A 21,232-nucleotide genomic window follows, 5' to 3' on the forward strand; every position below is an offset into this window, starting at 1 on the left:
CCGAAGTTCCCCTTTAAGAGCGTGCTGCCTGTCTTGAGGAATAGGAAAAAACAAAGCTTTTGGAAGCTGGTGGAGGCGGCTTGGTAGAGGGGAGGGCATGTGTGTGTGAATGTGAGCTCAGTCCTCAGTTCATAAGGGGGTGGGGGGGTGGGGGTTTAGGGGAGCTATCTCTTGGCCATGAAAAAACTTCCAGATGAGTTTGTTATTGTTCCAGGGGTGCCAGAATGTAATCAGTATCGTTCTTGTTTAGGCGGGGGAGAGGAGCAATGTCACCTTCCCCCTAGCTGCTCTCAACTTTTTTAGACCTCAGCTGTGGCGATCCTCACCTTGATGGCATTCACTTTGCGACTCAAATCAACAGTCACACCAAGCAAATTGTCCATCTTGTGTTTGAGTTTGTCATTCCGGTCACCAGCAGCCTTGATCCGATCGTTTGCAAAGACCAGCAGAGTTTGGACGTCGTTTCTATCCACGGTCATCCTGATTTTCAAGAAGCTCAGGCCCGTGAACAAGCCAATTATCAGCAGGCCTGTCATCACAAATCCGAATATATAAACATCTTCCACATCCTCCACGGATTGGGCTGCCAGACACATGACCCCCTTCCACTTCCCTCAGGCGTCCATCACGTAACCAGAGGGGAAACTCTATAAAACTGTTTGTGGCGACAATCTTGTCAATTGCGTTGCGAGACCAGCTAATCAATTCCATGATCAGTGTTTCAAAGGTCCAGTGCCAAGCGATCGCTCCAAGTCAGACCAACGAGACGAGACAAAAGTGCAGCAAGCAGCAAACATGAGGGTGTGGGGAGGAGAACAGAGATAGAGACGGAGAGAGGAAAAATGCGACCGCCTCCTACGAGAGCTCAGGAAGAAGATAAACAGATAGTTGGTCAATCTCTACTGGACTCGACAAATTAACTTAGCATCAAATATATTGTTCTTAAACTGATTTGGTTGAACATGAAGACAGTTTTCCTCTTGAAGCTTCGCCAGACTTTTAGTGGATTAAAGAGAATCAAATCTAGTGAGCCTGACTGTTTAAAAAGACATCAATTCTTTCTTTTTTATCCAAGTTTTAAAGGGAAAACTTCCACCACAAAACAGAGACAGAAGCGAGGAGGTGGAGGAGGAGAAATGGAGGAAGATGAACAGAGAGGAAACTAAAATCCGACACATCGTCCCTCTCACCACGGATCCTTCACCGACTGTCGGCTTCACCTACCCAGACCTCAGTGGGATGGAGAAGGACCAGCAGGTATATTTACGGACGCCAGGATGGAGGAAGTGGGAAATAAATGTGTATCAAGCCTTTCCTACAATCTGTTATCTTGCAGGTGGTGTGTATCGACTGGAGTGAGCTGTCCGGACGTGGTTATGTCATCCTGAACATGGTGCAAAACATGAACTGCGTGAGTAAAAGAAATCAATATTTTGAATTAAACGGTGCCACATATGGAAAGTTAACCCCCAGCAGATTTGATGGTCATGTCTTCTTTCTTCTAAAATCTCTCAAATGACACCACTTCTCTGCAAAAACAGACAGAATTATTGGATTTTCAACTTTCTGACGGTCTTTGAACTACTCGGCCAGGAAGTACTCTACATGTCAGTTTAAAAACATCCCAGTTACTCTAACCAAATTCTGCAAAAAACATAGAATTTGTCACTTCGTAGTTCAACCAAGAAGTCATTAGTGACTCAACTGCAACCAACAGCCGTGAGGCCAAAATTCAGGGACTTTTCGGTTGAATTGCAGGCAGTGTATATAGAGAAAATGTGGATTGAAATTCAAAAATATATGTGCTAAAGTATTTATCCTGTTTTTATTATTTTTGTCATTCTAACGGTGCACAAAAGACATTTCTGGGTTCTTTGTCCTTTTTCATGGTTGTTCTGTTTCCACAGAGGTACTTTATATTGATGTGAAAAATGGGAGGAAAAATGATACAAAAAGCAAAAAACGCCAGAAAAGCATCTTTGTACAGACCTACAAAGTCCCACACCTTTATGGAAACAGAACAACCATGAAGAAGGAGACAAAACGCAGCAGCATGACAAAGCTTTAATAACATAAATCATTAAAAAATAAAAAATAATAACTTGAATCCACATGTACAACATTTTTCCATATGTCCACAGGCGATGCCAATCACTGGGTAATTCTACATACTATAGATATTCTATTATTTACATTTTAATGTCTTGTCTTCTCTCTGTTCTGTGTAAACACAGCCGGCAGTTCAGCCTAAAAGTTCCTGAATTTTTATCACATGACTGTAGGTTGCAGCAGAGTTCATCGCGGCTTCATGGTTGCTCAAAAAAGCACAACATTTTTGATTTTTTGTAGAATCTGGTGAAAGCAAAAAAATATTTTTGGCAATTTTTTAAATGTGATCCATAAAATAAAATGATTTTGATGATTTTAAGCTTAGATTTGGTTAATTTTCCAATGTAATGGCAATGAGTAGTTCAGGGACCATTGGAAAAGGGAAAATCTGACATTTTTTTCAGCTTCTACAGTCTCTGGCTTTGATAAATATTGTAATTTTGGGGTTTTTATTTAAAGATAACGTGCCTTTGAAACTGCCCAGTAGGTTACACGGGGGTTCAAATGCCAACAAGGCGAGGAATATCATTTATCAGGAGTGATTTTGTGCACAGGTCTGTCTATTTTCAACCACTGCTAGATGTTTCCATCTGTTTATTTTCCCCAAAACTCACATCTGTCATCCCAGCTGTGAATGCAGATGTGATCTTCACTTCACCAAAGGAGGAAACAGAGTTTTCAGAACAGCAGCTGGAGGGTTTGTGTTGAGCTTTTCTGTTGTCATGCAAGGCAGTAAGGCCTTTTGCTGGCGTCTGTCACCATGGCAACAACACAAACCATCCTTGTGGTTGTTACAACAACATGGATGGAGTGAGATATTCTCCAATGCCTCTCCTCGTCTTTAGTTTCACCTCCTTGCTGCCGTTTAGTATCTATAAATCCTCTTTCTTAATGTTTTGGCCCTAGAAATAAAAATGTGAAAAACGTGCGTCGTTGTGTGTTTGTGTGACAGGAGGAGTTTCGAGTGTGTCATGGCGTTCAGTTGTTGAAGATCATGGAGGAAGTGTTTGCCCGAAGAATGAACAGCCCCGAGGGATCGTGGGTAATCTACCTGAGCAAACCGACGCACCAGCAGCACCAGGTGCTGATGAATGTGGCGACTGAACACGGTACGAAGAAAAATACACAAATACTGTTTACACTGCCTGTGTTTCATCAGTAGAAATGTATAAAAATGAAAATTCGAAGTAAACCTCAGTATTACTCAGGTGAAAATCAAACAAAATGAGCAACTAAAAATGAAATTCAATGTGGAACTAAAGAAAAAAATACATGATTTCAACAGGATTTTTAAATAACAAATGTTGCAGAGTTACAAAGGATAAAATTGTTTTTTTAAATAGGGTTTTAGGGACGTTAATATCGCAGGAAATTTTAATTAAATATTTATTTCTCACCTTAAATTAACATATATATATATACATATATATATATGTATATATATATATACATACACACGTGGACAAAATTGTTGGTACCCCTCAGTTAAAGAAGGAAAAACCCACAATTCTCACTGAAATCACTTGAAACTCACAAAAGTAACAATAAATAAAAATTTATTGAAAATTAAATAATCAAAATCAGCCATCACTTTTGAATTGTTGATTAACATAATTATTTAAAAAAACAAACTAATGAAATAGGGCTGGACAAAAATGATGGTACCCATAACTTAATCTTTTGTTGCACAACCTTTTGAGGCAATCACTGCAATTAAACCATTTCTGTATTTGTCAATGAGCGTTCTGCAGCTGTCAACAGGTATTTTGGCCCACTCCTCATGAGCAAACAGCTCCAGTTGTCTCAGGTTTGATGGGTGTCTTCTCCAAATGGCATGTTTCAGCTCCTTCCACATATGTTCAATGGGATTCAGATCTGGGCTCATAGAAGGCCACTTTAGAATAGTCCAACGCTTTTCTCTCAGCCATTCTTGGGTGTTTTTGGCTGTGTGTTTCGGATCGTTGTCCTGTTGGAAGACCCATGACCTGCGACTGAGACCAAGCTTTCTGACACTAGGCAGCACATTTCTCTCCAGAATGCCTTGATAGTCTTCAGATTTCATCGTACCTTGCACACTTTCAAGACACTCTGTGCCAGATGCAGCAAAGCAGCCCCAAAACATTACTGAGCCTCCTCCATGTTTCACCGTAGGGACAGTGTTCTTTTCTTCGTATGCTTGGTTTTTGAGTCTATGAACATAGAGTTGATGTGCCTTACCAAAAAGCTCCAGTTTGGTCTCATCTGTCCAAAGGACATTCTCCCAGAAGCTTTGTGGCTTGTCAACATGCATTTTTGCAAATTCCAGTCTGGCTTTTTTATGAGTTTTTTTCAGCAGTGGTGTCCTCCTTGGTCGTCTCCCATGAAGTCCACTTTGGCTCAAACAACGACGAATGGTGCGATCTGACACTGATGTACCTTGGCCTTGGAGTTCACCTTTAATTTCTTTGGAGGTTGCTCTGGGCTCTTTGGATACAATTCGAATGATCCGTCTCTTCAATTTGTCATCAATTTTCCTCTTGCGGCCACATCCAGGGAGGTTGGCTACTGTCCCGTGGGTCTTGAACTTCTGAATAATATGAGCCACTGTTGTCACAGGAACTTCAAGCTGTTTAGAGATGGTCTTATAGCCTTTACCTTTAAGATGTTTGTCTATAATTTTTTTCGGATGTCCTGGGACAATTCTCTCCTTCGCTTTCTGTTGTCCATGTTCAGTGTGGTACACACCTTTTCACCAAACAGCAGGGTTACTACTTGTCTCCCTTTAAATAGGCAGACTGACTGATTATGAGTTTGGAAACACCTGTGATGTCAATTAAATGACACACCTGAGTTAATCATGTCACTCTGGTCAAATAGTTTTCAATCTTTTATAGAGGTACCATCATTTTTGTCCAGCCCTATTTCATTAGTTTGTTTTTTTAAATAATTATGTTAATCAACAATTCAAAAGTAATGGCTGTTTTTGATTATTTAATTTTCAATAAATTTTTATTAATTGTTACTTTTGTGAGTTTCAAGTGATTTCAGTGAGAATTGTGGGTTTTTCCTTCTTTAACTGAGGGGTACCAACAATTTTGTCCACGTGTGTATATATATATATGTATGTATGTGTATATATACATATATATATATATATATATATATATACCGGGCTTTGCAAAAGTTCTGTTGCACTTGTTGAGACATTCACGAAAATGAACACAAAGATTTTTTGGTGCAATAAGACAAAACTTTTGGGTGGCCACATTTCTGATTAATATTATCATTAACACATGTATTGAAATATTTGGAAAATGAAAAATTATCTTATTGCACCAAAAAATCTTTGTGTTCATTTTGCTTGCATTTTGCAAGTGTAACAGAACTTTTGCAAAGCCCGGTATATATATATATGTATATATATATATATATATATATATATATATATACACACACACACACATATGGAGTCACAGGAGGGCCACATCAAAATATAAATAAATAAATAAATGTGGAAATATAAAGCGAAATAAATAATTAAATGTGGAAATATAAAGAGAAATAAATAAATAAAAAGGAAAATTTTGTCTTTGCTTTTACCTTTTCTGTTTTTTCCTTTTATTTATTTATTTATTTATTTCTCTTTATATTTCCACATTTATTTATTTACTTATTTCTCTTTATATTTCCTCAGTCCACTAAGAAAAGGAAAAATGCAAATCAGTTTGCTCTGGGCGGGGATTCTGAACACAGGAGTCCTGCCTGACACCAGCTCCCAGCACGGCTGAAGTGAAGCCATGTCACCGTTGAGCTTCGGCTTATTCTGCCACTGATAAGAAAATAAACATTAATAATTTACCGAATTAGCACCGTCCTTTCAGTGTCTGATGGCAGAATCAGCCGAAGCGCCACGGTGACACGGCTTCACTTCAGCCGTGGTCGGAGCTGGCGTAAGCCTGTGTGCGGGTACAACTCCCCACCCTGGAAAGGAAGCCCCACCCAGAGCAAACTGATTTGCATTTTTCTATTTCTTGGTGTCAGTCCACCAAGAAATTGAAAAATGCAAATCAGTTTGCTTTCATTTGGTGAACTGAGCTGTCAATCAAATGGCTCTAGGCGGGGCTTCCTGTCCAGGGTGGATAGTCGTTCCTGATCACGGATCCAGGACGCTGCTAATTCGGTAAATTATTAATGTTTATTCTCTTATCAGTGGCAGAATAAGCCGAAGCTCAACGGTGACATGGCTTCACTTCAGCCTTGCTCAGAGCTGGTGTCAGGCAGGAATCCTGTGTTCAGAACCCCCGCCCAGAGCAAACTGATTTGCATTTTTCCTTTTCTTGGTGGACTGAGGAAATATAAAGAGAAATAAGTAAATAAATAAATAAATAAAAATACATAAATAAAAAATAAATGTGAAAATATAAAGAGAAATAAATAAATAAGTAAATAAATAAATGTGGAACTTTAAAGAGAAATAAATAAATAAAAGGAAAAAACAGAAAAGGTAAAAGCAAAGACAAAATTTTCCTTTTTATTTATTTATTTATTTATTGCTCTTTATATTTCCACATTTATTTATTTATTTATTTCTCTTTATATTTCCACATTTATTTATTTATTTCTCTTTATATTTCCACATTTATTTATTTATTTATTTATATTTTGATGTGGCACTCCTGTGACTCCATACACACATCCACCTGTGTAGCATTTTAGCAGTACTAAGAATAAAAATGGTGGCTTTGGCATATTCCAAACATTTTGTTCATCACATTTTTATTTTTGTTTCCATTCTTAGATTTAGGTAAACACAGCCTGCAGTTCTGCCAGAAGTTAACATAATTTTTGTCACATGACTGCTGATCACATCTGAATCACTAATGGTTTCATTTTGTTTACAGAGGACTGCAGAATTTTTTGTTTCTCTACAGAATCTGGCTATAGCAAACACTTCATTTTTGGTGATTCTTTAAACAATGCATGCAGAATATGGCAGTTTTAATAAAAGTCACTATTTTGATCTTAGATTTTGTTAATTTTCCCATTGAAGCTGCACATCAAACACAATACATTCAAGGACAGTCAGAAAGTTGTATATCTAACTTTTTTTTTTAGTTTTAACAATTTGTGACTCGGATGAACAGTGCAATTTTGGCAATTTTCAAAAAATAACACGCCTTTCAACCCTGGTCTAATGTTCAGAATCAGAATAGAGTCTGAAACCAATCCAAAACCAACACTGAAAACAATTTTAGAACCAGTTCTTCTTCTTCTTCTTCTCCTCTCGGCTTTTCCCTTCAGGGGTCGCCACAGCGAATCAATTGCAAAAAGCCAAAAACCAGTACAAAATCAGGACCCAAACAAAACCTAAACCAGCAACAACAGCACATTTAGAATATGATAATTTTAATAAAAATCATATTTTGAGCTTAGATTTAGTTCATTTTTCCAATGAAAGAGAGTCCAAAAATCAGTCCAAAATACAGTCTGAAATCAGTCCAAAAATAGTTCTAGAAAGCTCCAGAGCATGATACTGCCACCACCATGCTTGATGCTGTTCTTGGAGTCAAGAAGAGACCCATCCAAGACAGTCTGAAACCAGTCCTAAACCAGTCCTTAAATGGTCTAAAACCAGGTTCAAAATTGAACCCAAATCAGTCCAAAAAATCTTCAGAACTAGTCAGAATAGAGTCTTAAACCAGTTTTAGAAACAGTCTGAAACCAGTCCCAAGAACAAGACAAGAATAAGGTCATTTGAATAAAAATCACAATTTTGAGCATAGAGTTGGTTAATATTTTTCAATGAAGCTCCACATCACATACAAAAAACATTTAAGGACAGTCAGAAAGTTGAAAATCTGACTATTTTTTCTGTTTAAACAGTTTGTGACAAATGGTGCAATTTTGGCAATTTTTTAAAAGATAACATGTTTTTCAACCCCATCATCGGGTTTTTGAGGTTCAGACTGCAAACAAGCATAAAAATGTTGGATGAGTTTACTTTTTTTCAGCCGTGAGCTGCAGACAGCCTCAATAACCTTCAGCAAAAAGGCAATCAGACTAAAAGGAGAAACACTGGAAATGCTTTGCACCACTAACTATTCGCTGTGATTGCTTTGACCGTTCAGTAATAAGTGAAAAAGAGCATTTTTCATCCAATTAGTTCCTCTCTTGTGCAGCCTGCAGTAAGATGGCGACACTTCAAGAGACTCCAGTAAGAAAATAAACCCGGAAAAAAAGGAAAGTAAAGGGCACAAAGTAGGATTCATGCCTTTGTTTAAATTAAATTAAATCTGCAACCTTGATTCTCACTTTAATCTTCACTCAAGGCTTCACCCTGAAACATTCGATTACTGTGAGAAGCAGCTTGGAGTCCTTCACTATTCAGATTTACAGATGAGAATAGAAGGACTGACGTCATGAGGAGTTATTTCCAGCTGCCTCTGTGGGGTTTGATATCAGAAAATCTTTTGGCTGTCAGATCCAGAAACAAGACATCAAGGGAATCCATTGAATGATGATTCAGTACAGACACAAAGTCCTGACTCCAAATGGTGCATTCACATAATGAAACTCTTAAATAGTGAATGTATAGTCAGACAGAAGTTGGTGTAAACTCTGTTAAACTTTGTCTTCCAGGAGTGATGGCTACCAAGGATGTGCTGGGGATGCTGGGAGAGATCAGGAAAAGTCTTGAAACGGTGACTCTACATACTATCAGTATTTTACCATTTACATTTTTAATTAGTTTCCATACTTGTCTCATATCTGCTTTATAAAAACACTGCATGAAGTTCAGCTGAAAACTCTCAGAAAGTGATTTTGATGAAAGATCCTGTTTAGATTTGATTTACCGGCAACCCCCCAAAAAATAACAGGTGATAAGTAAAAGAACTACTTAAAAGTTTTTTAAAATGATTTTTTTCCATTTTCATGGTGCCTGGCTCTGATAAATTTTGTCATTTTGGTAACTTTTTCAAAGCTAATTTTACTTTCAAACCTGACATTAAATTTTTGAGTTAATACAGCTAATAGACCCAAAAACTGATGATTTTAGGTTTCCCTGAAGAATGTGGAGGTAATCTTTCTTCCACATTATTCCATTTACTTTGTATAAAGCTCCAGTTCCACAAAGCATGATACTGCCATCTCCATGCCTGGTGGTAGGTTTAGTGTTCTTGTGGTTAAAAAAGACCCACCCATGACAATCTGAAACCAATCCTTTAAAGATCTAAAACCAGGACCAAAACCAAGCCTAAACCAGTCCAAAAAAATTCAGAACCAGTCAGAATAGTCTGAAACCAGTCCAAAACCAAAACTGAAACCAGTTTTAGAAAGAGTCCGAAACCAGTCCCAGAAAAGTCAAAAACCAGTTCAAAATTGGGACCAAAGCCAATCTTAAACTACTGCGAAAAGAGTCCAAGACCACTACAAGACAGTCTGAGACCAGTACAAAAAGACTTCTAGAAAGCCTCAGAGCATGATACTGCCACCACCATGCTTGATAGTAGGTTTGGTGTTCTTGGGGTTAAGACAAAACCCGCCCAAGACGGTCTGAAATCAGTCCTACAACCAGTTCTAAATCAGTTAACCATCTCGAGCTTACTTTTTCATTAAAACATAACTTCTACAGGGTTAAATGAATTTCTTACTGGTGGTTGAACCAAAGAAGTCTTTCAAGAGTTCTTTAGATGTCTACCTCTCTTCTGTCCCTCTCAACCCGGCGGCCAGCAGCAGATGGGTCCCCCCACATAAAGAGCTCTGGGGGTTCAGGCATATGGGTTCTGTTAAGCGTCTTGAGACAGTCTGGCCTGGTATTGGTGCTATATAAATAAAATTGAATTGAACTAAAAGATGTCGATCAGGGTTTCCCAAAGTCCAAGATGACAAATGTCTGTTTTAATTTTTTCAGGTCTTCTGGGTTCTATGAAGTGTCTTGAGACAATCTGAATTGTAATTGGTGCTATATAAATGAAATTTAATTGAAAAAAAATTAATATGGCTGCCAATGATGTGTCAGTGACAGAAAATAATATTCGTTATGTTAAGTTAAAAAATGTTCATCTGAGATTGCTTCCTTTTTATGGAACTCATGCAGAATATTTGTTCTGTACTGGAAAAAATCCAGTTTGTTTCGTAGTTTCGTATCCAGTTAAACTGTGTTTGATTGCGTGTATTTTTGTGTGTTTGTCATCAGATGGGCATTGAGAGCTACAGTGCTGCCAGCACCTGTGAGTCTCAGCCCAGTCAGACTCGCAGCGACTACGGAAAGCTGTTTGTGGTTCTGGTGATCATCGGCTCCGTCTGCATGGTCATCATCACGTCTGGATTCATCTACATCTGCTGGCAGAGACGCCTGCCGGCCACCAAGACCACGGTGGGCCGACAGTAAACATAAATACAAACATAAACACAAATGTAAACATAAATACAAACATAACCACAACCACCAACATAAACACAAACTTTACCACAAACATAAACACCAAGATAGACACAAATACCAACACAAAGACCAACTCCGACATTAAACCAACACAAACATGAACAGAAACACCAACATAAACTCAAAAATAAACAAACACCAACGCAAAAACCAACCCAAACACCAAAATAAATACAAATACCGACACAAAGACCAAAGGTACGTGTCCACTATATGCGATTTCCCCGCACAGCAACGCACCGCATCTGAAAATGGCACGGCCGGTGGGCGGTCACTAGCGGACCACAACATTGTCACATGGCTGACCTTTCAGTTTGACAGTCCAGCAGATAAGTCTGATAAACACAGTGACTGGGCCACAAACTTTCCCTTTTTTTCAAACACAGTAATGGTTACCATGCGTGCACAGATACAGCTGTTGTAAGCTTCTCCTCCACGGCAAACTGTGTTCAACACCTTCCAGCTCCTTGCCTGCCCCTGATTAGACAAACACATCGACTCGGGGGCTGGTCTGCTCCTGGATTTTAAGCCGGACCAACAGAGTGGCTCAGCCACAAACTTTGCCTAATAATACAAAAACACTCCAGCGAAAAGTATTTCTGAGGCGAGAAATAAGCTGTGCAGCAGCTGAATCTGTAATTGTTTTATTTCACCGATGGTTAGTTTAGATGTTTGAGGACAGTTTCATGATGCGTGAAATCTCTGCACCGGGTTCCAGTCTACTCCATACAAATGAGCTACGGCCGTCTCCGGGTAAACACACTGGATCGCAGCTGGAAACACTCCGCACGTGGCATTCTGGTCCGGTTGCAGTGCGTTTCCATCTGTGATCCGGTGTGTTGACCCGGAGAGGGCTGCAGCTCATTTACGTAAAATACACTGGACTTCTACTTTATGCAAATTAGATGCGGGGTGCAGAGATTCCTCGCATCGTGAAACTGTTCTCAAACATCAAAACTAGGCACGAGTGAACTAAAATGAGGACAGATTCAGCTGCTGCACAGCTGATTTCTCGCCTCAAATGCTTTCAGAAATACTTCTCGCTGAAGTGTTTTTGACATAAAAGGAAAAGTTTTCGACCGAGCCGCTGTGTTTATCCAACGTGCCTGCCAGACCGTCAAGCTGAACGGTCTGTCACGTCACCACATAGCGGCCCGCTGTTGTTGGAGCGCTGTTGTGTGGCAATGTTGTGGTCCACTAGTGACCGCCTCAGATGCGGTGCGTTGCCGTGCGGGGAAATCGCATATAGTGGACAGACACCTCAACACCAACACAAAAACCAAAACAAACACCAACCTAAACATCAACATAAACACCAACAATAACACAAACATTAGCACAAACATTTACACGAACACTACCATAAACACCAACACCAACATAAACATGAATTCGACAAACAAACTGATGCTTTTTTATTTCTTCCCCCTTGCAGTTTCGCGCTGAGGAGCTTCACTTCGTGGAGAACGGTTGCCATGACAACCCGACTCTGGACGTGACCAATGACAGCCATCCCGAGATGCGGGAGAAAAAGCCGAGCACCAACGGGCTCGCGGGGGGAGGGGAAGGAGGCGGAGAGAAGGGCAGCCGCTGGCAGGTGATAGGATGACCAGGTGTTAAGTGGCTATATTAATAAAGTGAAAATAATTGTTTTTAAGGCTCGATTGTGTGGTTTTTTTCAGGTGTTTGTCAATCAGGCAGCAACGGAGGAGGAGGAAGAGGAGCAGGATACACATCTCTGATCAACGAAGAGGAGGCATCTTTTTATGGACAGACAGAGGAAAGAGGAAGATGATGGGATGGAAATGGTGAAAGAAACAGAGAAAAATGAAGGAAAAGGTTGTTGATGGATGTTAAAGATGTGTCGTCTAGTGAGAGGAGCTCAGCAGGAGGAGTCACTGACGTCATTTTGGATATCACACACTCAAATCTCTCTAAATGGTGAATCTCTTACATGTCTGAATATTTGAAATAGTAAAACAAGCTGAGACAAAATGAAGAATTTCCAAAAAACTCAAAACAAACCCCTGCTTGATTTTAGCTAATGTGACCATCGCAATTATATGTTTAGCTTTGTGCCTTAGCTCTGTAGACAATTAAAACTAGAGACGAATCCTCAAATGTAAAGGAGCTTTAATGTCATGAGTTATGTAAAACAACTTAAAAAGAAAATAGCCATAATTTTTTTTACATTGTTTTTTAGATTCCAACTCTGTTTTGTTGCAAACTTATCGTATTTTCACAAATTGTCCCTTTTACTTAATGCATGAAAAAGTTAAATTCAAGTTCAATACTGTCCATATATTTCTAAAATTAGATACAATTACCAACAATTTTCAGAAAAGACGAATATTTTTTCTTTAATTTTTCAAATCCTTGTAAAATCTTGTCAAAGTAACTTCATACAATATGATGCGTCCCACTGAAAGTAGATATCCAAAAAGTTTAATTAACCGTAGTGGAATGTAACCGAGTATATTTAGTTTACAGATTGATATTTAGCAAATAAAACCTATCATGCTCATTAAAAATACATTAACAGAACAAAAATACCCAACAATATTCAAAATTGTCCAAAATGGCACCACATACTACAGTACAATGACATAAAATTTCATTTTTTATTCATAAAAATTTTGTATTTTGCATTTTTTTTCTGCTAATACTACAATCACTGAAGTGGTGGAATGTAATTGAGTATATTTAGTTTAGCTACAGATTAATGTTTTGCATACAAAACCTGATGTGATTATTAAAAAAAATGCGTTACTAGGGGCTAAAACTACCCAGCAGCATTCAAAATTTGCAAAAAAAATGTGGCAAATACGACAGTAAAATGGCCTAAAAACTCACTTTTTATGCATAAAAGTTCAGTATTTCGCATTTTTCGACTGATGCTACAATCACTGTGGTGAGTATATTTATTTTAGCTCCATGTTTATATTTTGCATATAAAACATATCACAGTCTTCAAAAATACGCTATAACAGAACAAAACTACCCAAAAGTATTCAGAATTGTCAAAATGGTACCACAAACTACAGTAGAAAGTCACTTTTTATGCATACAAATATAGTATTTTGCATTTTTTAACTAATACTACAATCATTGAGGTGGGGGAATGTTACTGAGTATATATTTAATTCAGTTACAGATTAATATTTTCCATATAAAACCTGATGTGATCATAACAAATACATTATTGTAGGTGAAGCTACCCAACAGTATTCACAATCGTCAGAAGTTGTACCAAATACTACAGTAAAATGACATAAAAACTCACTTTTTAGACATAAAAATGTAATATTTTTATTTTTTTCCACTAATGTTACAGTCATTGAAGTAGGGAGTATATTTCATTTAGCTACAGATTAATGTTTTAAATAAAAAACCTATCATGATCTTCAAAAATACATTATAACGGAACAAAAATACCCAACAGTATTCAAAAATTATCCAAAATGGCACCACATACTACAGTTTAATGAAGTAAAAAATCACTTTTTATTCATGATACTACTAATACTACAATTACGGAAGTAGTGGAATGTAACAAAGTATATTTATTTTAGCTACAGATGAATATTTCGCTATTATGATGCAAAATCACCCAAAATGGCACCAAGTACTACAGCAAAATGGCATAAAAACTCACTTTTTCTGCATAAAATTTAACATGTTGCATTTTTTCTACTATTACTACAATCACAGAAGTAATACCCTGAATGTAAGACTCGGACTGGAGTATTTTTACAGTGCTGCGTTCATATTAGCGCCTTTAAAATGGTCTGACGGTGGCGACTCCTCTTAGTTGCTCCTCCGAACACGAAGTTGAACCTGTAGCAACTTTTTGACAGAAATGTTTTGGCACTTTATCGATTCCTCTCGGAAAACTAGCGACTATCATCGTTGAAAAATGCTGCATCATGTTAAATGTTACTACATACGGTGACTGAAATATCTCTATTTTTGCTTATAGGAATGGTTGTTAAGCGCTGAGGATGTTTACGACTCGGCGACTCGTCTCGTGAATCGCTATACTCGTGTGCCGTTTAGCCGCTTTTATTTTTGTTCGTTTGTTCGTTTATTTCCAATAGCGCTGGAATAAATGGCTGCAGTATGCTGCTGGCTAAACCTTGAGGCTATGACACGTGGGCGGCGACATTTACAGGCCGAAAGCATGAACATATTAGCTAGTTACGGTGTCCAAGTCCAAGTCGCCAAACCCCTAGTCCAAGTCGAGCTCCAAGTCTTCAGTGTTTTAGTGTTTAATGTTAAAGTCAGAGGTACCAAGGACATGTTTTTAATCAATACAGTCATGTTTTTAATCACTACAGTTATGTCCGAGTCACTAGGGTCATGTCCGAGTCACTAAGGTCATGTTTGAGTCACCGAGTGGTTGTAAAGTTCGAGTGTTAGCAGTAATATTGGTGACAGTTCAGTCATGACAATGTGTGGTGGCTTGGACATGACCAGAGTTTGAGTCACTCTGGTCATGTTCAAGTCATTATATTCATATTTGAGTCACTATGATGATGCTCGAGTCGCTCTGGTGATGTCCAAGTCACTGCAGTCATGACTGAAAACTACTTGGTTATGTTTGAATCACTAGAGTCACATCAGAATTACAGTGATCATCGTTACTGCAGTGATGTCCAAGTCACTAGGATTTCACTCGAGTCACTACAATCATGTCCAAGTCACTTGGGTTGTGTGCAAACCACCAGGATTGTGTCTGAGTCATTAGGATTATGTTTGAGTCACTGAGTCTTTGTCAAATTTGAGTCATAGCAGCAACATTCCAGTAGCTGTGGTCATTTTTGAGTCCTGAATGTTTTGTCATGACTTTGTTTGGGGACTTGGACATGAACAGAGTGACTCCGACATATAGTTCAAGTCACTACAGTCATGTTAAAGTTATCACATTCATGTTCATGAGTCACTATAATGTCATGTCTATGCTCAAATCCCTATTGATATCCACGTCACCAGTACACCGAGACACCAGGACTTCATTTGAGTCACTACAGTCATGTCCAAGTCACTCGGGTTATGTTTAAGCCACCAAGTCATTGACAAGTTTAAGTCATAACAGTAACTTTCGAGTAGCTGTGGTCATGTTCGAGTCCTAACAGTTCTGTCATGATTGTTTGGTGACTTGGACATTAACGTAGTGACTTCAACATGTAGTTCAAGTCACTCCAGTCATTTTCAAGTCATTGCTTTCATATTTGAGTCACTACAATGATGCAGAGTCATCATTATTATGGCCCATTAATTACAACCATGTTCTAGTCATTATCATCATATTCAAGTCACTACAGTCCTGTCCAAGTCAACTAAAGTCATCCAGGAGTCACAGAGGATATGTCAGAGTCACTACAGCCAAGTTTCTGCAATTTATACAGTGATGTTTGAGGAGCTTTAATGATGCCAGAGTCACTATAGAAATTAGAGTCACTACAAGTTCGAGTTCCTACAGTAACATTCAAGCCACTGTGGTCGCATTCAGGCTTGAGTTACTGTGGTCTTGATCTTGTCTGACTCGCTGTGTTCATGTCTTCATGAATGCAGTCATGTCAGAGTCATTATAGTCACGTCCAAGTCAACATAACTCACCCGGGACTCACAGAGGACATGTCAGAGTCACTATGACCGAGTTTAAGTAATTTCCACTTGTGATGCTACAATTGTTTCAGATCTGTAAGACTTTCATCGTGTTTAAGTCTTCGTGGACATTACTGAGTCATGTTCGAATCACATCTGCAGTCACATCAAAGTCATTTTGGTGTCACTAGCATCCTGTCTGAGTCTTTATAATGGCGTCCATGCCTATGGTTCTGTCCGACTTCAAAAACATCATGGCAACAACTGACCAACCACTTGAAGTTCAAATTAACACGTCAAAAATGGGACTCGCACAACTCTTCGTGTCTTGAACTTCAGCATAAACAGTAACATCAGAATTACAAAATAATCTGAGATGTATTTCTGTGATCCTCAACTCAAATCACTGCTGGAGTGGAGACAGAAAATCAGCAGCTGTAATCACGTTTTGTTTTCTTTTTATTTGTCTTTAAGACTGATTCTGATGCTGCTGTTGTTGGTCTGTGTTCTACTTCCTGCCCATCTGCATTTCATCCAGACGTCGCTGGTGTTTTCGCTTTTTTACTCTGACTTTTCTTGATGTAACGATACTGTATATGGCTTCACTATAAACTATCGATATGCACTTTGTCGGCTAAGCAGGATTCAGGACAAAAACCGTCTTTCGTGAATACTTTAAATAACTGCCTGCGGCGTAGATTATCTGTTTCCGAGAGCACAACGTACGGGCAGAATAGACGAGCATGTAGCTTTCAGCACTGCAGCGAGCATCAATATAACAAAAACACACAGCTGATGTTGCTTTTAGTTTGACAAATGAGAGACTTTATGTTGCTTGGACTGAACAGATTCTGATTTTTTTCAAGTTTTTTTTTTTAGTTTTTCTTCTCAGAATCTCACAGATGTCTGTTAGCAGTGCTGCTAGTACAAGTCAATGGGCATTCAGTTGTAGCAAAAACACACAAATGACCCTTTGTAAAGTCGACAAGGTATGATGTAAACATTTAAACATTTTGTTGGGTTTTCATTTCTGAATTTTATTGTTTTTTGTCTGTTGTTTTACAGGTCTTTTTTCTATGTCTGTTTTTATGCATTTTGATCACATATTGTTTAATTTTTTGGTTGTCAATGTAATAAGTGTGAGAAATAAAAATTTGAAGAAAACGTATTTGTTTTTGTCGTTTCTTCTTCCTGAAACCCTGAATTAGCGCAGAAAGTAAATTAATGGATGGCTGGTTTTGTGTTTTGGCTGTTTAAAACAGTCGAGAAAGTGGTTTATCATAGTTACAGTTCCTGCTTACTGACACACTGTGAACACATTACAGTTTGAGATAAATACAACACAATTTCGTATGTTACGGCTTCACACTGTAAAAAAAAGATATTAATTTAACAAAAAAAATGTTTTTTATAGATTTTTCCAGTCTATCTAAAATATACTAAAATATTTTACATGTAGTTCAAGTTATTTTCAAGTCATTACATTCATGTTTGAGTCACTATAATGACGCAGAGTCATCATGACTGAGTCAGTTAAAATATTCAAGTAACTAAACCATGTTCAAGTCACGACAGTTCAGTCGTGACTGTGTTTGGTGACTTGGACATAAACGCAGTGACTCCAACATGTAGTGTGAGTCACTCTAGTCATTTTCAAGGCAATACTTTCAAGTTTGAGTCAGTATAATGTAGGGCTGGACCCGAATATCCCGAATATTCGTTCACTACGGCGGTACTCGGATATTAATTTTGGTATCCGAATATTCGGTGCGTCACACCAGTCATTTTCAAGTCATAAAGTTTATGTCTAACCCCTAGTCCAAGTCGAGCTCCAAGTCTTCAGTGTTTAAGTGTTTAATGTTAAAGTCAGAGGTACCAAGGACATGGGTTTAATCAATACAGTCGTGTTTTTAATCTTTACAGTCATGTTCGAGTCACTAGGGTCACATCCGAGTCACTGAGTGGTTGTCAAATTTGAGTCATAACAGTAAAATTGCCGACAGTTCAGTCATGACAATGTGTGGTGACTTGGACATGATCAAGGTTCAAGTCACTCGGTCATGTTCAAGTCATTATATTCATATTTGAGTCACTATGATGATGCTCGAGTCGTCTAGTGATGTCCAAGTCACTGCAGTCATGACTGAAACTACTTGGTTATGTTTGAGTCACTGGAGTCACATCAGAATTACAGTGATCATCGTTACTGCAGTGATGTCCAAGTCACTAGGATTTTGTCTTAGTCAGTAGGATTAAGTCACTGAGTCTTTGTCAAATTTGAGTCATAATGTCACCATGATTGTGCTGAAGTCACTACAGTCGTGTCCAAGTCATTAGGAATATGTTTGAGTCAACAAGTCATTTGTTTGAGACGTAACAGTAAGATGTGAGTAGCTGTGGTTACAGTTCTGTAACAAATTCTGTCTGAATCAGAGTAATTGGTGGATTTGTTGGGAACCACTTTCTGTGGATTTGGTCATTCAAAGAGCATTTCCAACAGCAGGACGTGTAAAGTCAAAATAAAATGCAACCTGCCACATCTATTGGAAATAAAACAACATGTAGCTCAGTACACCAGTGTTGTACTGAGCATCACAGTGATAAAATATTTACCAGATTTGGGCAAAGCTTCATAAATTCATTGTTCACTGTGTTCTTTCAATATCTTATTGATGCTGCTAAATATTAATGTTTGTTGTGCTATAAAACTACCGAGGTTCTGCTGCTGTTTCAAACTAACTGTGCAGCTTGTTCCGGATGAAACTGAACAAAATGTTCCACAGAAGCTTCTTGACCAAAAACTGTCTCTCCACAAATTAGCAGCACCTGAAGCTCGTTTACACCCTCATCAGGATCTGTTTCTCTGAGAAAATGAGCTGCAGGTGAATCGATTTAGTCGGTTAGCGACTGTGAATGATGGGGCAGGTTTTCTCTGGAAGCTGATTGGCTGAAGCCTCCAGCTGAACGGTTTATAAAGTGGGTTTTACACAAACTGCAGCAGATATTACTCTTTGTTTCTGTCAGCCAGTGTGTTGTGATGCGGCTCTGAGTTTCTGTTAGTTTTTTTCTTTTTTTTTTATAAATTGTGAAAAAACAGAATAGTTTGGGGTTTACTGCTTTAGTTTTGGGGAAATTAGAGGACCCGTTTAGCAGCTTCCACTTAAAAGTAGTGATGGTGAAATCGAAGCTTCATGAAGCAATGAACCACTTTGACACATCTGCTTTAAGAATGACACATTGCTTCGAAGCATTTGACACAACCAGAAGAGTGACATCTGCTGGTCCTGTGTCAGAACTGCACCTAAGTGGAAAAAAATGAAAAAGCCTCAGGACTGCTTGTCTCACTGCTTTGTACTTGCAATAAATGTTTTAAAACATTATATATGTATGTTTGTGTGCATATATGTGTAGTGTGTTTCTATGAATGAATGTGTGTTGTGTATGAATGAATCAATGCATATGTATCTGTGTGTTATTTAATGTATGAAATGCAACTAGATATATCTAAACTAAATTCTAACTAAATGTATACTCTCCCTAACTTCTCTCAAAATGACAAATGGCAAATGCACTAGCGTGATCTCCTCCTCTCAAAAACCCACAATTTCAGGAGTGAATCAGACCCCTATGCCTTTTAAGACCTGGACAGATTGAAATGTCCAACCCCTTCAAAGTTCGCGCGAAGCACCGCGACACGCGATGTGACGTAACGAGGCCTCGTTCTCGATAGTCACGTGATTGTGGGCGTGCTGAAGTAGGGATCGAAACCATAGATATATACAAACACTAGATGGCTCATGAGCGCTGTCAGCCTATGGGGAGCAACGTCGCCACATGGCGGCCATCTTGGGACAGGGCTGCTCGATCACTCATAACATTAAAGTCAATGGAGCATGGATTTTAAAATCACTGTAGATTGCTCAATTTTCAACCGATTTTACAACAGCTTGGTTTGTTATAAACGTCAGAGATGTACTTGTTTTACTGCTTACATAAGAATAATTAAAACCATTGAATTCATATAATAATGAACACAGATACCAGCTTTTTTCAGCATAAATGGATGTAAATGTAATTTTAATATTTAGCATTGCACTTTTTTATTACTATCAGCTTTCTAATGCACAGATAAAAACAAAGCTCAACCAAAATCAATGCACAACAAAAAGAGATGATGTCTTTTCTTTTCATGAACCTGGTGCCTACATTACCCACAATGCATTTCGGCTGCAGGCTAACTAATCCAGGCATAGATGTATACAAACAATAAGTCTAAGGTCTCAATCAAAGTCTCTTAACAAGCAAATAAATACAACCACAACCACAAAGAATGTAATTTCACCTAAAGATTAGGTTCTCAAAAAACGTTGGTCTCAGGAAAACCTAATCATTGAAAATCAGATTGTGAGTAACACCATCTTCAATGTGAGTAGCCAGGCAGAAAAGACACACAACTATGCCGCATTTTTCAAAACGAAAAGCTGCGATTTCGGAATTGAGCCTGAATCATAGCCACGTTAATAAGGTTTGTAATAAACTAAACCGTTTGTAAATCAATCAAGAATTGAGCGAGTTATGAGTGTTAAAGTGAGGAAATCATCCACCTTACCATTGACTACAGTACAGTGCGCCAGAGCAGTCCCCTGTCCTAAGATGGCTGCCAAGTGACGACGCTGCCGACTCCGTCTCGAGACATCTAGCGTTTGTATATATCTATGATCGAAACACTGTCTCGGAACACATTCGCTTCAAAAGCTCGGCACTGTGTCGAGCAAACTGGCTCGAGCGTAACATCACTACTTAAAAGCCAAAGTTTGGAGAAACAACTGAGGAATAAAATGTTAAATCTAGTTGATGGTTTCAGGAAATCTGAGGAGAGATGATGCAGAAACCAACTAGAATTGTATTTTTGGTTCTTGAACGCATCTCGCCTTTTATCCAAGCAGCTTCCTCACTTCTAACTGACTAATGGGGAGTCTTACAAGTTTATTCTCACCTGCCTGCAATGAAATCTTCAGCATAATGATGACTTGTATCACCCTAACAGACTCATTATAAAGTTGAAAACATTTATGATGAACACTTGGGGCA

General features: G+C 38.4%; 1 protein-coding gene across 2 annotated transcripts in view; it reads left to right on the plus strand.

Annotated features, from left to right (window-relative positions):
- podxl2 (podocalyxin-like 2) overlaps positions 1-17,309 on the plus strand; it is a 52,157-nt gene extending 34,848 nt beyond the window's left edge. Inside the window, exons 7-14 of one of the 2 annotated variants that reach the window (XR_007942053.1) lie at positions 1,076-1,257; positions 1,337-1,411; positions 3,062-3,218; positions 8,728-8,789; positions 10,286-10,465; positions 11,970-12,131; positions 12,217-15,707; positions 16,179-17,309. Coding sequence is in view for 1 of the 2 variants with exons in the window: in XM_022220340.2 (XP_022076032.2) it covers positions 1,076-1,257; positions 1,337-1,411; positions 3,062-3,218; positions 8,728-8,789; positions 10,286-10,465; positions 11,970-12,131; positions 12,217-12,276 (878 nt within the window). In the remaining variant the exon portion in view is untranslated. Of the gene's footprint in view, positions 1-1,075; positions 1,258-1,336; positions 1,412-3,061; positions 3,219-8,727; positions 8,790-10,285; positions 10,466-11,969; positions 12,132-12,216 lie in introns of both variants that reach the window. The other variant, XM_022220340.2, reaches the window with a different exon arrangement.
- Positions 17,310-21,232: the final 3,923 nt, after the last annotated feature.

The sequence above is a fragment of the Acanthochromis polyacanthus genome, chromosome 5 (genome assembly GCF_021347895.1).
Source record: "Acanthochromis polyacanthus isolate Apoly-LR-REF ecotype Palm Island chromosome 5, KAUST_Apoly_ChrSc, whole genome shotgun sequence".
NCBI lineage: Eukaryota > Metazoa > Chordata > Actinopteri > Pomacentridae > Acanthochromis > Acanthochromis polyacanthus.